Here is a 14,181-nt window from a genome sequence, read left to right on the forward strand (position 1 = left end):
GACAGGTTTGTCTAGAAATCCCGCCTGGCAGGCACCTGGCCCCCCTGATTATGCACAGTTCTACCCTGACAACCGTGTTCTCCCAAGGTTAGCAGAAAAACAGTCACTGCCAAGCTGCAAACAGATGACAAGGAAGTCCTTCTGCCAGCCCCCCCTTTAGCAGAGCAGTCGTCCCGGATGGAATCAAGCCCCAGGGAGTCACAACGGGTGGGACAGCGCTTCCTTACACGCTTGTTGTCCGCGGGGCTGTGGTAGAACTGCGCAATCACGGCTTCGCTGCTGTTTCCCACGCCGAAGTTCAATTTCTCGGAAATTTTCTTGAATGATTTTCCATAGTCATAAGACACGTACACCTGGATTAGGGAGGAGGAGAGGGCAAAGAAGACAGAGCTGGTGAGAAACGCAGCAGAAAAGACCCCACCTGTGATCTCAAATCACACCCTGGATCCCAAATGTGGGTGAGAGGCCCCCGGTGTCACGAAACGACAGAAGCCAAGAGACGACACACACAGGAGAAGCGGGGCACCTCTCCGTCCAGTCACGTGGGGGGCGGACGGCAGGGCAATGCCTGCTACACAGGCTCCTTTCTGCCGCCGAGACACGACCCCCCTGCAGGGGGAGACCCACGGATGGCGACGAGGTTGACCTCCTCCCCACGGCTGGGTTAAGTGTTTAACAAATTACATCCAGCGGCAGATAGAATGTGGTTGTCTGGGGAGGGGAGGGGAGGGACTGGGAACTTGTTTTGCCATCTGTCGAAATGTCCCCAAAAGGTAATCTAATCCTGCAATCCTCTGCTGGGAAGTTCTGTTCCTACAGCACTGAGGAAGATGAAAGAAAAAAAAAAAAAAAAAAAACCCTCCGGGGCCTCCGCAGAGTAGCCCCAGAGATGAGAAAGAAAGCGCTGAGTGATTAAATATGCAGGGAGGTTAAATACATAGGCACCAGATCCCTGGCCCAGTTGGCCTACGCTTGCTAATGCTACATACAGCTCGGGAGAACAGCCACAGGAGCCGTGCCCGTGCCAGCGGTATTTTCTTCTCTCCTGCTTCCGGGTCTCTGGCTACCCAGTAACCACAGTAATAAAACAGAAGAATAACTGTCGTTCGCTGTGTGCTTACGAGGTGCCAGATCCTGTACCACCGTCACGTGAAAGATCTCAGGTAGCTCTTTGCAATGATCAAAATCACTTTACAGATAAGGCATGGGGGGAGGGGGGGGGGCTTACGTGATCAGTCACTTGCCAAAGCCACAGAGATAGTAAGCAGCAGCGTGGAATTGTGATCCAGGCTGCTTGCCTCCAAAGCCAGAAATCCCAAAGCCACTACACCTGGGGTAAATAGATGGCAGAAGAGAAGCCGGCAGGTATTTTGCACCTAGACTTGCTGCCTATGCAACGTGAAATTAACATAATCAGAGGATTCAAAACAAGGCTGGCTGATGAATCCAATATTAAGAATACTTAGTGAGCATTGGGGTAAGCGCTGAAGAAAAATGACAGGTGCATCCCAACAAGGACAGGAAGGACTGGACTAATCCCACAAAGGGTATTGCCACCAGGCCCATTGATGCAACAGCAAACACGGTTTAAGGATCTGACAGGAGGCAAGGACTGTGCTAAGCACGAGACATACAAAGACATGCCCTTTACACACGATGTAAGCATACAAATATTTGCAAACAATAACTCATGGAAACAATGAACTACGCAAGGCAGGTACAAAGGAACGGAGAGTATCTACAGGGCGTTAATATTTATTAGATGTCAAGGTTAGAAGAGCACAGATAGAGCCTGTGCCCATATCTGGGCCACCGTGGAAGAAACCCTATTACGAACACTTATGTTTACACATGTGTGCTCCCAACTACCAAGCACCACAGTAAGAGGCCACCATAAAAATGGCTTCAGAAATGCAGCAGGTTGAGAAGTTCGCAGATAATTTGAGTGGGTAAAAAGATAAAGTAGTTCTTACTTCCGTTCTCCTGACCGACAACGGACACTGAGACTCCCCGTTAGGTTCCCATGTCACATGTAATAAACTAATGGCTTCTCAAAAAGGGAACTCAGCCCCCTCCAGCTCCAACATCCCCAAAATGGATAATCCCCTATGTGTTACCTCCTCAGAAGCACACGTGATGATAAGTCATATTAGGGTAGCATTTTTCAGTATATGATATTCTTCGATATAAATTCTCCCTCAACTTTAAAAATTCTGTGGGTTAGCCTCACCTTTGCCGCCCTCGGCATACCCGAGACATCACAGGTACTCGGTAAAGATTTCTCGCATTAGTAAGTATCATTATATACCACAGAGCGAAGTAAATGAATGGATCCCATAAATGAATAAAAAAGAATGACAGCAATGAGTCAGTGAGTGAATGAAGAATTATTTCCATTTAAGAGATCACAAAAACTAAGACTCAGAGAAGTTCACGACCAGCCCGAGGTCATACAGCCAGTAAGTGACAAAACTTAACGGGTTCCTCCAGTCCCGGTTCCAGTTGTCTTTCCACTCTTGCAAGTTACTCTTCTAAGAGAACGTTCTCTTCTACGTACTTACGTCGCTCTGTTAAAGAGGAAGATCATACGCTGAATCTCCAGGCCGGGCAGTAGGTGTGCAGGAGAAGGGATAAAACACCAACTTTAACAAAATACAGGTCCTTTCTGGGATTCTCAGCCCCATTTCATACTCAGAGGTACAACAGCCCTCACCACCAAAAAGCTCTTCCTTCATACACACCTGCAAACAAACCCCATCTCTTTAGGACTTCTACTTCTTAGAAGTGAAGACTAAGTATGTGAGGGTCCCTCCTACACCTCCAGGCTCTTGTAAAGGACTCATCAACCTTTCTTCCTTTCTCCAGGTTGAACAATCCCAACACGATCTTTTTATCCTGTCTTTAGAATTCTTTTTTTTTTTTAATATTTAATGTTTATTTATTTTTGAGAGACAGAGTGAGGGCAGGGAAGGGACAGAAAGAGAGGGAGACACAGAATCCGAAGCAGGCTCCAGGCTCTGAGCCGTCGGCACAGAGCCTGACACGGGCCTTGAACTCACAGACCGTGAGATCATGACCGGAGCCGAAGTCGGACGCTTAACCGACTGAGCCACCCAGGAGCCCCGATCCTGTCCTCATAATTCTTATTTCTATTGGATTAACCTAGACACTAAGCTCCATAGGGCAAAGCCCAGGCTGAGGGCTGTGCACAGCTTTCCACCCTCCTCCACCCAGGAAGCCCAGAAAAGGCCTCTGCCAGCACACAGATAACGCCAAGAAGGCTGACGGCCTCATGGTCTCCACGCTGCACCCCCACCGGTACATTCTGGTTCAGTCTTGCCCCCAGGCTTGTACCAGGCTGCTGACTCACTGCCCACTATGATCTCCAGGCGAATCCGGGCAAACACCCTGTGCCCACTCATCTTGTGCATCGACAGCATGGTCTTTCTCCCAGCACAGGTTTCTGCACTGATTGGTCCCCTCTGACTTCTCCAAGGCACTGCTCCCTAAGGAACAGAATACAACGTGGGGCGCCTGGGTGGCTCAGTCGGTTAAGCATCGAACTTCAGCCCAGGTCATGATCTCACAGTTCGTGAGTTCAAGCCCCCCCGGTGAGCGCACAGCCTGCTTGGGATTCTCTCTCTCTGCCCCTCCCCAACTTGCGCACACTCTCTATCTCTCTCTCTCTCAAAAATAAACACACGTTAAAAAAAAAAAAAAAATTTCCTTTTGAAAAGAAAATACTCCTGGCTGCTGATTCACAAGACCACACTTTGAGGAGCAAGGTTTTGCAAGCACTCTCTCATTGACAGATGAGAAGACCAAAAGAAGGTTGATGACTCGGCTCAAGGTCAGACGGCTCATGAACGGCAGAGCCGGGATCCAAACCCAGGGAGGGTGATTACAGAGCCAGAGCTCAGCCACACGCCAGCTCCACGGGCTACCAAGTTCTGCCCTGTGACCGAGCTAGCAAGTACTGGCCCCGCTCCTCGGACAATGCTGGGGGACACCGATCATGTCGCACCACTCTGGGCACAAGGGCAGCAAGTCCTACCATTGCTAAAACCTTAGCTGGTGGATTCTGATCTTCCCTCGGACACTATCTCTGGAGAGCTCTTTGGCCAATGACGTTGCACCGAGTACGTCGTAAACTATGTCAGGACGGGGCAGAAACAAAGAGGTGGGAAGGACGAACCGAAACGACACCTAAACACCGAGTGTTTCTTTTCGTCGACCAGACTTATCAGAGAAAAGGACGGCATTCGGCTGTCATTCCCCATGCAACTCGCTACAAGTTCATGAGGACAGGTTTTTGTTTTGTCCTGTTTTTTTTTAATCTGTTTAAAAGCAAACCTTCCGGGATTTCAGATCCAGCCCTTTTTTATATACTGAATATGTATGACTTGGCCGTCCTCCGACACACCCACCCAGTCCCTCACTTGGGCAGGCTCTTTCCCTTCTGCCCTGCTGACGGGGCCTTGTGAGCCGTGTTCCCACTCTTCTTTGAAGAAAGTCTGGATCGTTCCTATCCCGGCACCACCGACTCCAGCCTCTGAGTCATTATTTCTGCATTAACTTTTCACGTCAGAACATCTCACTGCCAGCTGCCAAGGCTTCAACGTAGCCTGTATACAGACGGGGGAAATCTCTACCACTCCTATTTATGACCTCCAAGCACTGTGTTTCCTTTCCATTGAATCTTATCACGTATTTCATTACAGAATAGTTTATCACTTGGACTGTTCAATGGCTTCTTGGGAAGATACACCCAAATATTTAGCGTGAGAACCCGGGTTTGGGCAGAGTGGCAATTCGTGGGGTGACCGGCCATCCCGGTCCACCTCGGACTGAGGAGGCTCCCAGGATGTGGGACTTTGGGGGCCGAAGCACAGACAAGTTGGCCATGCCAGAAACACGACACTCTCACACAGCGCGTGATCGGGCCTCCTTAGCCACCGCTCTCCTCCCACAGACATGCCGAGCGACCTCATGCAGGCCACTTAATGTCCCCAGGCTCCTGTCTGTCCAGCAAGGCCATAAACCAATGGTTAAGGCTTTTACCTATCTTACAAAAATAACAGTAATAATAATAATCTAGATAAAGAATGTTTTTAATGTGTAAAAAACCCTAAGGAGGACTTCTCAACACAGTAGGGCAGAGAGCTGTTTCCTGTGAGATACATACATCCCCAGGTGCCTGTGGGCCTCACGGGACCGACCGCATCCATACGCTGCCATCTGTGTTTGCAAACCCTGATCGCACTTACAAAGGGGCCGAAGCCCCTGCCCCCAAGTAAGTCCAGCTGTCCTCCAGAGCACTGCACCCAACCTGGCTGTCAATACAGGGGTTTCCCACCCACCCCTGCCCAGCAGCCACCCTGGGCAAAGCGATGCATCACAGCCCTTCTATTGCCCTCCCTGTCCATGGCTGCCTCGCTTGTACCCACTAGGAAACAGCCCCCAGTGCTTCCTCCAGTCACCCACCTCGGAGCTCATGTGACCCAGACAGCGGATACCCAGAGAGGGACCTCCCTGAGACCAAATCTACACTCAAGAATTACAAGTGGATCCTTCAGGCCGATGGGACAGTACCAGCAAATTCAGCAGGAGGTTTCCTCTGGCCAACGAGGCACAGGAAACAAAGCTCCACACTGTGTTTCTTTGTCCACAGATTTACCCTGTGGTGACATCGGTCCCTGACCCAAGGCAGGGGCTGTTCCTCTTCCAGCACGGGGAAGTCTGGAGCGGGGACCGCACTGCTGGGACTCAAGGACGAGCTCTGGCCCTCACATACATTGTGCTTGACCCGCCCACGTTATTTGCGAAAACCACACATGAGCTGCCAACTTGTAAGACTCAGCAGTTTTCACAGAAAAAGCCCGATCTCTGAGCTTCTCTCGGAGATCAGATCTGGCGACGCCGGGCCCTCCACGGCAACCAGAGCTGGGGCCGATGACAGCAGGCCCCTCCAAAGCACGCAAATCCCTTCTACTTCCTCGTGTCTCTAGGACACGGAGACCAAGGATCAATCACCATGTTCAAATTAACATACGGGGGAATGCTTCTTGAACCTGTATCTCTACCGAAGCGGGGAAAACGACCCACAGGGTACCAGGAGGCCACACACGTCAAGAAAAACGGGAGAGGTCGTTTTTCTCGGGGGACATAAGAGTGTTGTAAATGTGGAGGCCACCCACCTGGTCTCTCGTGGGCCTTTGGGTCTGTGACCCCTGGTCTCACACATCCAAAGCACCTGGACGATTAAATGCTACCGAAAGCCAACTGTGGAAAGAATGGGATTCAACACCGCTCACCCAACCGTAAGGGGTTCCCTCGGGCTCCGCGGCAGACGCGCAGCCCTGCCCGGAATGCACTTCTGGCATTTCGTGGAACAGACGCAACGAGCCAGATCATACCCTATCACTCCACAAAAGTAATCACACATCCCGTGGATCTCATTGCAAAACTGACCGCGCCGCCCTCTGTTCGACGAACAAGGGGGTATTTAATACCTTCTAGAGTCTCTCCCCTGTTGTAAAACGTATCCCCATCCCTTCTCTAATTACCCACTGTTTTTTTCTGGCAGGATAACCCCACCACATTCCAAAAGGGCGTGCTGGCGGCACAGGAGTGTGCAGAACAACACCAATACTTACATCACTGCTCCTGGGCCTCGCCAGCGCCAGGCTGTCCCGGGCTAAGGCCACGATCACGTTGCTTTTCTCTCCGGCCCAGTGCACCACCATCTGATTGTGGGAGTCATTCAGGCTAACCTGAAAGAGGGCAAACCAACAAAGGCATTAGGACCGATGAGGAGCGAAGGCCGTAATGTTCTAAAGCAAGACTCCTCCTTTGTCACTCACAAATAGCTAAGGTTCTTAGATCTGGAACACTGGGCCAGGGCGGCCTATTTTTCCACCAATGCAGATGCCACCAGACACAACTTCCCCAAAAAGAAACACGAATTCCTTGCTATTTTAGATACAAATGGGTTGCAAAAAAAAAAAAAAAAAAACCAACTTCTCAGGCTCTCTCTGGCATCACCAATGACTTCGCTTATTCTTGTCTTCTGCGTAATCAATCTCTGGTCACTTTCATCCCCAACCCATACACAGGACATGCACCCCCTAAGGCTTAAAACCAAAACGCTGGAACATCTTCCTCATTCAGAAAAAGTGCTAAGGCCAGAAAGACCACACGCTTTCAATTTTTTTTTTTGAATATTTTATTTTTGAGAGAGAGACAGGAGTGTAAGCGGGAGAGGGGCAGAGAGAGAGGGAGACACAGAATCCAAAGCAGGCTCCAGGCGCTGAGCTGTCAGCACGGAGCCCGACGTGGGGCTCGAACCCACAAACTGTGAGATCATGACCTGAGCCGAAGTCGGACGCTTCACCGACTGAGCCACCCGGGCTCCCCGAAAGACCACGCGCTTGCAAACATCTGTGCCACCGGGTGCTCCGGCTGGCTGGCCTAGAGGGGCCACTGCTCACCCTTAGGGCCTAACAAGGAGGAACAAGAGAAAAACATGATGGCACAGTTTTATTTAATTAGTTTTAGAGTGTCCCAGGCGAGGAAATCTTTTCCAGGACTCCCCAGAAATGACCTTTGGATTATTGCCAGCAGTAGTTCCCGGACTCCTGGATTCTGTAAACCAGTAAATGAAAATAAATTAGAAAAGCCAACAGACGACTGGTTGGCCAACTCTGTTTTGCCAGGTAGGGACGTTAACAAAAACAGCAGTCAGAGCCTGACTTGCTGGTCTCTGAACCGGTTTTTTCTGCTTCCTGAGGACACTGCAGACTGTTGCCCAGGCTGCCTTGCAGTGGGGTGTGGCCTGGGACTGACTGAAGGTGGCGGTGCCAACCAGCCCCAGCCCCCTCCCGGCCTTCTGCTTCTTCCCCATCTGCAGGCTCCGTCCGGGACTCCAGAGCCCCAAAGGTGAGCGGAACCACAAGCAGGAAGGAGCCCACGTCCCCGAGGAGAAAGCCCTCCCCTAATCAGTCACGCTCATTTTGAACTCCCCACAGTTGGGCAACCCAATGACACCACTGGGACTGCCGGGACTCGTCCGTTATGCAGTTAGCCCTCTTAAGCAACATAACCACCGTCTACAATCACTGCCATTTTTTAAAGGAAGGACAGTTTCACACCGAAAACACAGTAAGGATCTATCTCAGAACAAAGAACAGTTCGTGCGATAGTCCCACTTTATGAAAAACCAGCTACGTTACTTTTATTTGTCCTACTTCACCAGACACCGATGGATCGTTCAAGGGCTGGCATCTCACAACCCCCGAGCTAACATTTCACCCCCTCCGTGTGATGAGCAAACCAAGGATCGTACTAACAAAAATGCCGTGAGCTGGTGTTAATGGTCAGAATCAGGCCAAACCACCGCCCGCCTCCCCCCCCACCAGCCCCCAACAGTCAGGAGAGTGCATGCTCCCTCTTGCGGAGCAACGTCGTGGAGAAGCCTCTTGCTTCTCCAGCCTCAGCTGTCTTGGGCACGCATAGAAGGATCAAGATCCTGGTCTCTGGGTAGTCTCTGTATAGCCCACCTATACACACACCCCACCACCCTCACCTCTCGGGCTGATGAAGAGTCCAAGCCTGAGCTGCGGTGCCCTCTGAGCTGTCTTCCTATCAAGGTTCTGCAGCAGAAAACCCTCCCCTCCCCACACCTCCTTTCTCCTTTCTGTTCCTTACCCCGCCACTGCCCTAGCTTTCCCCACCCCCTCCTTGAGGTGCTCCCAGATGTCACAGGGGAGACAGAAAACAACAGTGCCATAAAACCTGGCAGACAAGATGACAAAGGAGCTAATCCTTAACTACTTTGCTTTGGCTCTTGAGCGCCCGCGTCTAATTTGATCTATCGGAAATGAGACCTCTTTCAAGAAAAGACCTCTGATATGTTTTTAGGAAAACATGTCATTCCAAAATGTCCCTTCTCACTCCCAGAGGAAAGTCCAGGCGACCATCAAGCGAGAGGTACAAATAAAAAAGAGAAAGGAGTAAATAATTGAACCCAGAACGCTAGAGGGGAAAAAAGCAGCTAAGATTGGAATCTCCACCAGCAACTCATGCCTTACTTCCAGCCTTCCTGTTCCCCCACCTCTCCCCTTCCAGCTCATGCCTCTGGGAAGAATCTAGAAGCACCTACAGATCAGAAGCCCACTAGCACAGGTGCCCTGGGAATTCAGGCCACAAGCCTTTCCCCTCCAAAAACATTCCCACCCTTAGAACCAGAGGGGAATAAACACAGACCGTATGCAAACATCTATACGATAAAGGATTCAGAACCTACGAGAATCACCCAAGTTCTCAGGGTCTGGGATGAAAGAGCCCACCAATATTTAACTTGGGCAACCTCAGCACGGTCCCCTGTGGCAGGTGACAATCAAATCACACTGGCAATAGGTGACAAAGCCTTCGGTGAGGAGAGTAGGAAAGAGGTCTCAATGCTCCTTGCTGAAGTCTTTCTACTCAGAGGACGTAAGATTTACGAGGCCCCCTCCACCAGTCCTAACAGAGGTGAAGGGGTGAGAGCGGCACAAAGGACGAGCATCACAACGTCCAAGGGCTTTCTTACAAAGGAAGTCGAAGGCAAGCCTAGAGAAACACCTTAAAAAAAAAAAAAAAAAGACTTGATAAATGAGACACAGTTAATTGGAGCTGGAAAAGCAGCAGGGAGGGGCCGAGGTCTCCCCTCAGAAAGCAGAGAAAAATCGCATGCCAGAAAAATCTCCCCACACAGAAACAGCGTCATCAACCACCAACAGCACTTGGGAGGTGCTTCAGCACCCCCCGCACCCCCGCTAGGCTCACAGACAGCTCTTTCAGGCCCGAGAGGTCACCTGATCAGGGGCTCCCAAACCCAGCGGACAGAACCCACCCCAGACTCTGGGATTCAGATCCCCTGACTGGGGCCCAGGAATTCATCTTTTTAAAAGACACGCTCCAGCTGTCCATAATGCAGCTTCTTTGGGGAGCAATGAATCTAGTCCATTCCCCTCCTAGTACCTGCGACCAAACTCGTGGTAACTGGAAGACTCACTCTTTGGAGCGCCTGGGCGGCTCAGCCGCTTGAGCGGCTGACTTTGGCTTCAGGTTGTGATCTCACGGTTCCCAAGTTCAAGCCCCGCATCGGGCTCAATGCTATCAGCATAGAGCCTGCTTTGGATTCCCTGTCCCCGTGTCTCTCTCTCTCTGCCCCTCCCTCGCTCATGCTCACTCGCACGCACGTGAGCTCTCTCTCTCTCTCTTTCTCAAAAATGTGTAAACATCGAAAAAGAAAAAAAGACTCACTCTTTTTGGGAGGAGGCCGTCTTTGGGTATCTGGAGTAGTTGTTACAATTCTATGATCCTATATATGGCACAACGTGGATAAACCTCAAAAAAAGACTACACTAGTGGAAGCAGTCAGACGCAAAAGGTCACACGTGGCATGAGCCCATTTACATGAAATATGCAGAATGAGTAAATCCATACAGATAGAAAGTAGACTGCTGGTTGCCAGGGGCTGGGGGGAAAGGGAAACAGGAAGTAACCATTTACTAGGTAAGGGGTTTTATTTTCGTTTAGAGAGATGGAAACGGCTTGCAATTAGACAGGGGTGGTGGCCACATAACACTGCCAATGTCCTACACACCACTGAACTATTCACTTTAAAATGGTTGATTTTGGGGCGCCTGGGTGGCTCGGTCGGTTAAGCATCCGACTTCGGCTCAGGTCATGATCTCGCGGTTCGTGGGCTCGAGCCCCACGTCGGGCTCTGTGCAGACAGCTCAGAGCCTGGAGCCTGCTTCGGATTCTGGGTCTCCCTCTCTCTATACCCCTCCCCTGCTCATGCTCTGTCTCTCTCTGTCTCAAAAATAAATAAAAACATGGGGCACCTGGGTGGCTCAGTCAGTTAAGCAACCGGCTTCGGCTCAGGTCATGATCTCACGGTTCCTGAGTTCGAGCCCCGCGTTGGGCTCTGTGCTGGCAGCTCAGAGCCTGAAGCCTGTTTCGGATGCTGTGTCTCCCTCTCTCTCTGGCCCTCCCCCGTTCATACTCTGTCTCTGTCTCAAAAAATAAACATTATAAAAAAAATTTAAAATAAGTAAATAAATAAAAACATTAAAAAATTTAAAAAATAAACGCTACAAAAATTAATAATAAAATGGTTAATTTTATGTTATGTGAATTTCACCTCAATAATTTTTTATTTTATTTTTTTAATGCTTTTACTTATTCTTGACAGGGAGAGACAGAGCACGAGCAGGGAAGGGGCAGAGAGAGAGGGAGACACAGAATCCAAAGCAGGCTCCAGGCTCTGAGCTGTCAGCCCAGAGCCCGACGCGGGGCTTGAACCCACAGACCGCGAGATCATGACCCGAGCCGATGTCGGATGCTTCACCAGCTGAGCTCCCCAGGCACCCCCACCTCAATAATTTTTTTGTTAAGCCTGTATCGGTGACCTGTGAAGAACATCATTACTTCCGAAGTGCTGATCTAATACCTAGAACTCCCACTCTTAGCTGCTTTTTTGACTCATCTCGTTCTTTCTTTCCTGCTACCAAAATATGCAGTCAGAATGAGTCATAGAAGAGGCAGGCTGAGGAGCGGGTCTCTGGCCAAAGCAATCCTTCAAAGGGCCGTCAGCAGCATCCGCAGAGCCGCGGCGTCCCCACAGGCCTCCTGGTCCCTGCTCCCAGGATCCCCAGTCCCCTGCTGGAGAATCAGCCTCGAGCTAGCATCCACTTCCAGCTCTCAAACAATCCTCAGGACCCCCGCACACCTCGGTGCAAGCCACCCCCACGTTGTCTCTCAGCCCCCTCCCCCCGGCCCCCGGGGTGCCCTGGCATCCCGAAGAGGTTAAATGATTTGCCTCATTATTCAGAGGGAAAAAAAGAATCTGCTACCGCCCCAGCCCCAAGCTCTGGGTTGTTATAAATAGAAAGGAGGACAAATAAATTGCTTGTTGTATGGAGGCCCTGACCGCTCCGGCCTTCCCCTACTGATGAAGGCACTGGGGCCTACTAGGTGCCAGGCGTTCTTTGAGGCTCGTAAATGGTTTCTTCCCCCATCAAGAGGACACACAGCCCCTCTGGGGGAAATCAGTGTTGCAAGTCTGACCGGTGCGAAGAACCGTCAAAACCCATAGACTCGCTGAAGCTTATTCAGGAGGATGGGGGCTGTTGATGGAACAGGCCCCGTATCATCTCCTTTCATTTCTTCTGCCATCGCCTCTTTCAAAGTGGTCAAAGCCAAAGATCGGGATGTCCTAGACGGACACGCACAGCCTGTGGTCCTCACCACTCCTACACAGCTTCTTTCCAGCTCGCAGGATGAGGAGGACAAACAAGGCAGTCTGGTTCACTCCTCCGCCTCAGCAGCAACGAAATGCGAAGAAGGATTTTTTAAATTCTACAATGAAGGATAAAGCAAATACCCTGTCCTTCAATTTCGAGGACAGGAGGCTGCTAAATCCCCTGGACTATAGGACAGGCCTGAGGAAACCAAAGACAGACTCCCGAGGCCCAAGAATAACAAGGTTTTGTCAAACCATCCATTTGCATGACCTAAATGCTAGGTGTGCAAATGGCCCCTCCGTGTCCTGAGTGTCCCCTTTCAGGACGGTGTCCTCACTATATTTAGCAAAGCTCATTATCCTCCCTGGGCGCTCCACCTCGGAAGGAGAGCTACGATCTAGTTTAAGAACTCCCTGCAGAGAGCCCCTGCTCAGCTCACACATTTGACTTCTCTGTTGGCTCAAGACGCTTCAGCCACAGAACTCATAAATGACTTTGCTGATAAATTCAGCTGCCCACTTTACAGATGAGCAAACAAACAGAGAATGACTCTGGGTGAAAAAAATGCATTTCATTACCACCTCCTTCACTGGGGTCATGAGCTCGCTTTAGAGAAGAGCTAGGTAGGTAGGTCGGTAGGGGGATATCTTTTGCTTTCCCTCTACCAAAAGGGTAATAATCATATTTTCAATGACTTACAATACCAGTTCAGAAAGATTGACCTGTATTTCTGACTGATCCTTGGCTAGAAGAATCTATCCACCACTGACCTATCTGTGGCACCCCCTCCTGGTGAACCCCACTTTGTCATTTGGCCAATAGCAGCCCCGCTATTCCAGGAGGGCTCCCTATTAAAAAGAACCTGTGAGGGGCGCCTGGGTGGCTCAGCCCATTGAGCGTCTAACTCTTGATTTCAGCTTAGATCACGACCCCAGGGTCCTTGGATCGAGCCCCATGTTGGGCTCCACACCGACCATGGAGCCTACTTAAGATTCTCTCCCTCTCTCCCTGCCCCTTCCCCTACTCTCTCTAAATAATGAACTAATTAATGAATTAATTAAAATTTATAAGAAACTATAAAAAACCTGTCATGAAAATTAGCAGCCCCTAATTTACCAGGTGGTAAGAAAAAGAAGAAAATATCAGGCCAGAAAGAACCTCAGAGAACAACTAAACCAACTTGCACGTTTTGCAGATGAGGTTAAGTCCACAGACAGAGTTAGAGGTGCTGTTCCACAGGCCCCCAGAGCAGGGCATTACAGGGAGAGGCTACAGCGAGCCAGCTCAGCAGCCGGGACAGGCTGCTGACCCGCTAAGCCAGGGCTAACCGCAAATGAGGATTCACCTAGGAACCCAAGCCATTTCTAAGAGCTCTTTAGAGGATGGCTCTACCACATGCACTTACCTTGCCCTGCCTCTTTGGTTTGGCAGCTTCACCACAAATCACCCTCCACCTCGTTCATTCATAAATGTTTATTGAGCACTTACTATACAGCAAACGCCATGCCAGGTGTTAGGAAACAGATGACTTCTGGGAGTGGGGCATAACCTCAGGTCAGGGAGAGGATGTGAGTGCCCAGAAGGCGTGACTTACAGTGGGGACCACAAAGATGAAGAGAGAGAAGTTAGGAGAAACGGGATGGAGGAGAAAGATCCACACCGGGGGGAAGAGCAGAGCAAAAGCCAGGAGCTGGGAGGGACACGGGAACCGTCCCATTTGAAAAGCTGGAAGAAAATGAGTATAACCAGGAGAGCCAAGGGGAGGGGAGAGTTCTATGAATCTCTAGGTTTTACAGGAGGAAAAGAGAGTTCACAGCAAACAGGCTGTGGATCCCTGGCTGCAAGCGAAGCTTTCGCTCGAGTATTTACAAGAGGCAAATGTGCCACA

The 14,181-nt window shown here is 50.4% G+C and overlaps 1 protein-coding gene across 2 annotated transcripts in view; it reads right to left on the minus strand.

Moving 5' to 3' along the window:
- The window catches only part of SORL1 (sortilin related receptor 1), a 172,679-nt gene that overhangs the window by 147,851 nt on the left and 10,647 nt on the right, over positions 1-14,181 (minus strand). For both annotated transcript variants that reach the window (XM_053900357.1, XM_019468850.2), the window contains exons 2-3: positions 6,657-6,773; positions 228-353 (exon numbers count right to left, since the gene is read on the minus strand). In XM_053900357.1, the coding sequence (XP_053756332.1) occupies positions 228-353; positions 6,657-6,773 (243 nt within the window). The remainder of the gene's footprint in view (positions 1-227; positions 354-6,656; positions 6,774-14,181) is intronic.

The sequence above is a fragment of the Panthera pardus genome, unplaced genomic scaffold, assembly GCF_024362965.1.
Source record: "Panthera pardus isolate Hobbes unplaced genomic scaffold, ASM2436296v1 HiC_scaffold_12, whole genome shotgun sequence".
Taxonomy (NCBI): Eukaryota; Metazoa; Chordata; class Mammalia; order Carnivora; family Felidae; genus Panthera; species Panthera pardus.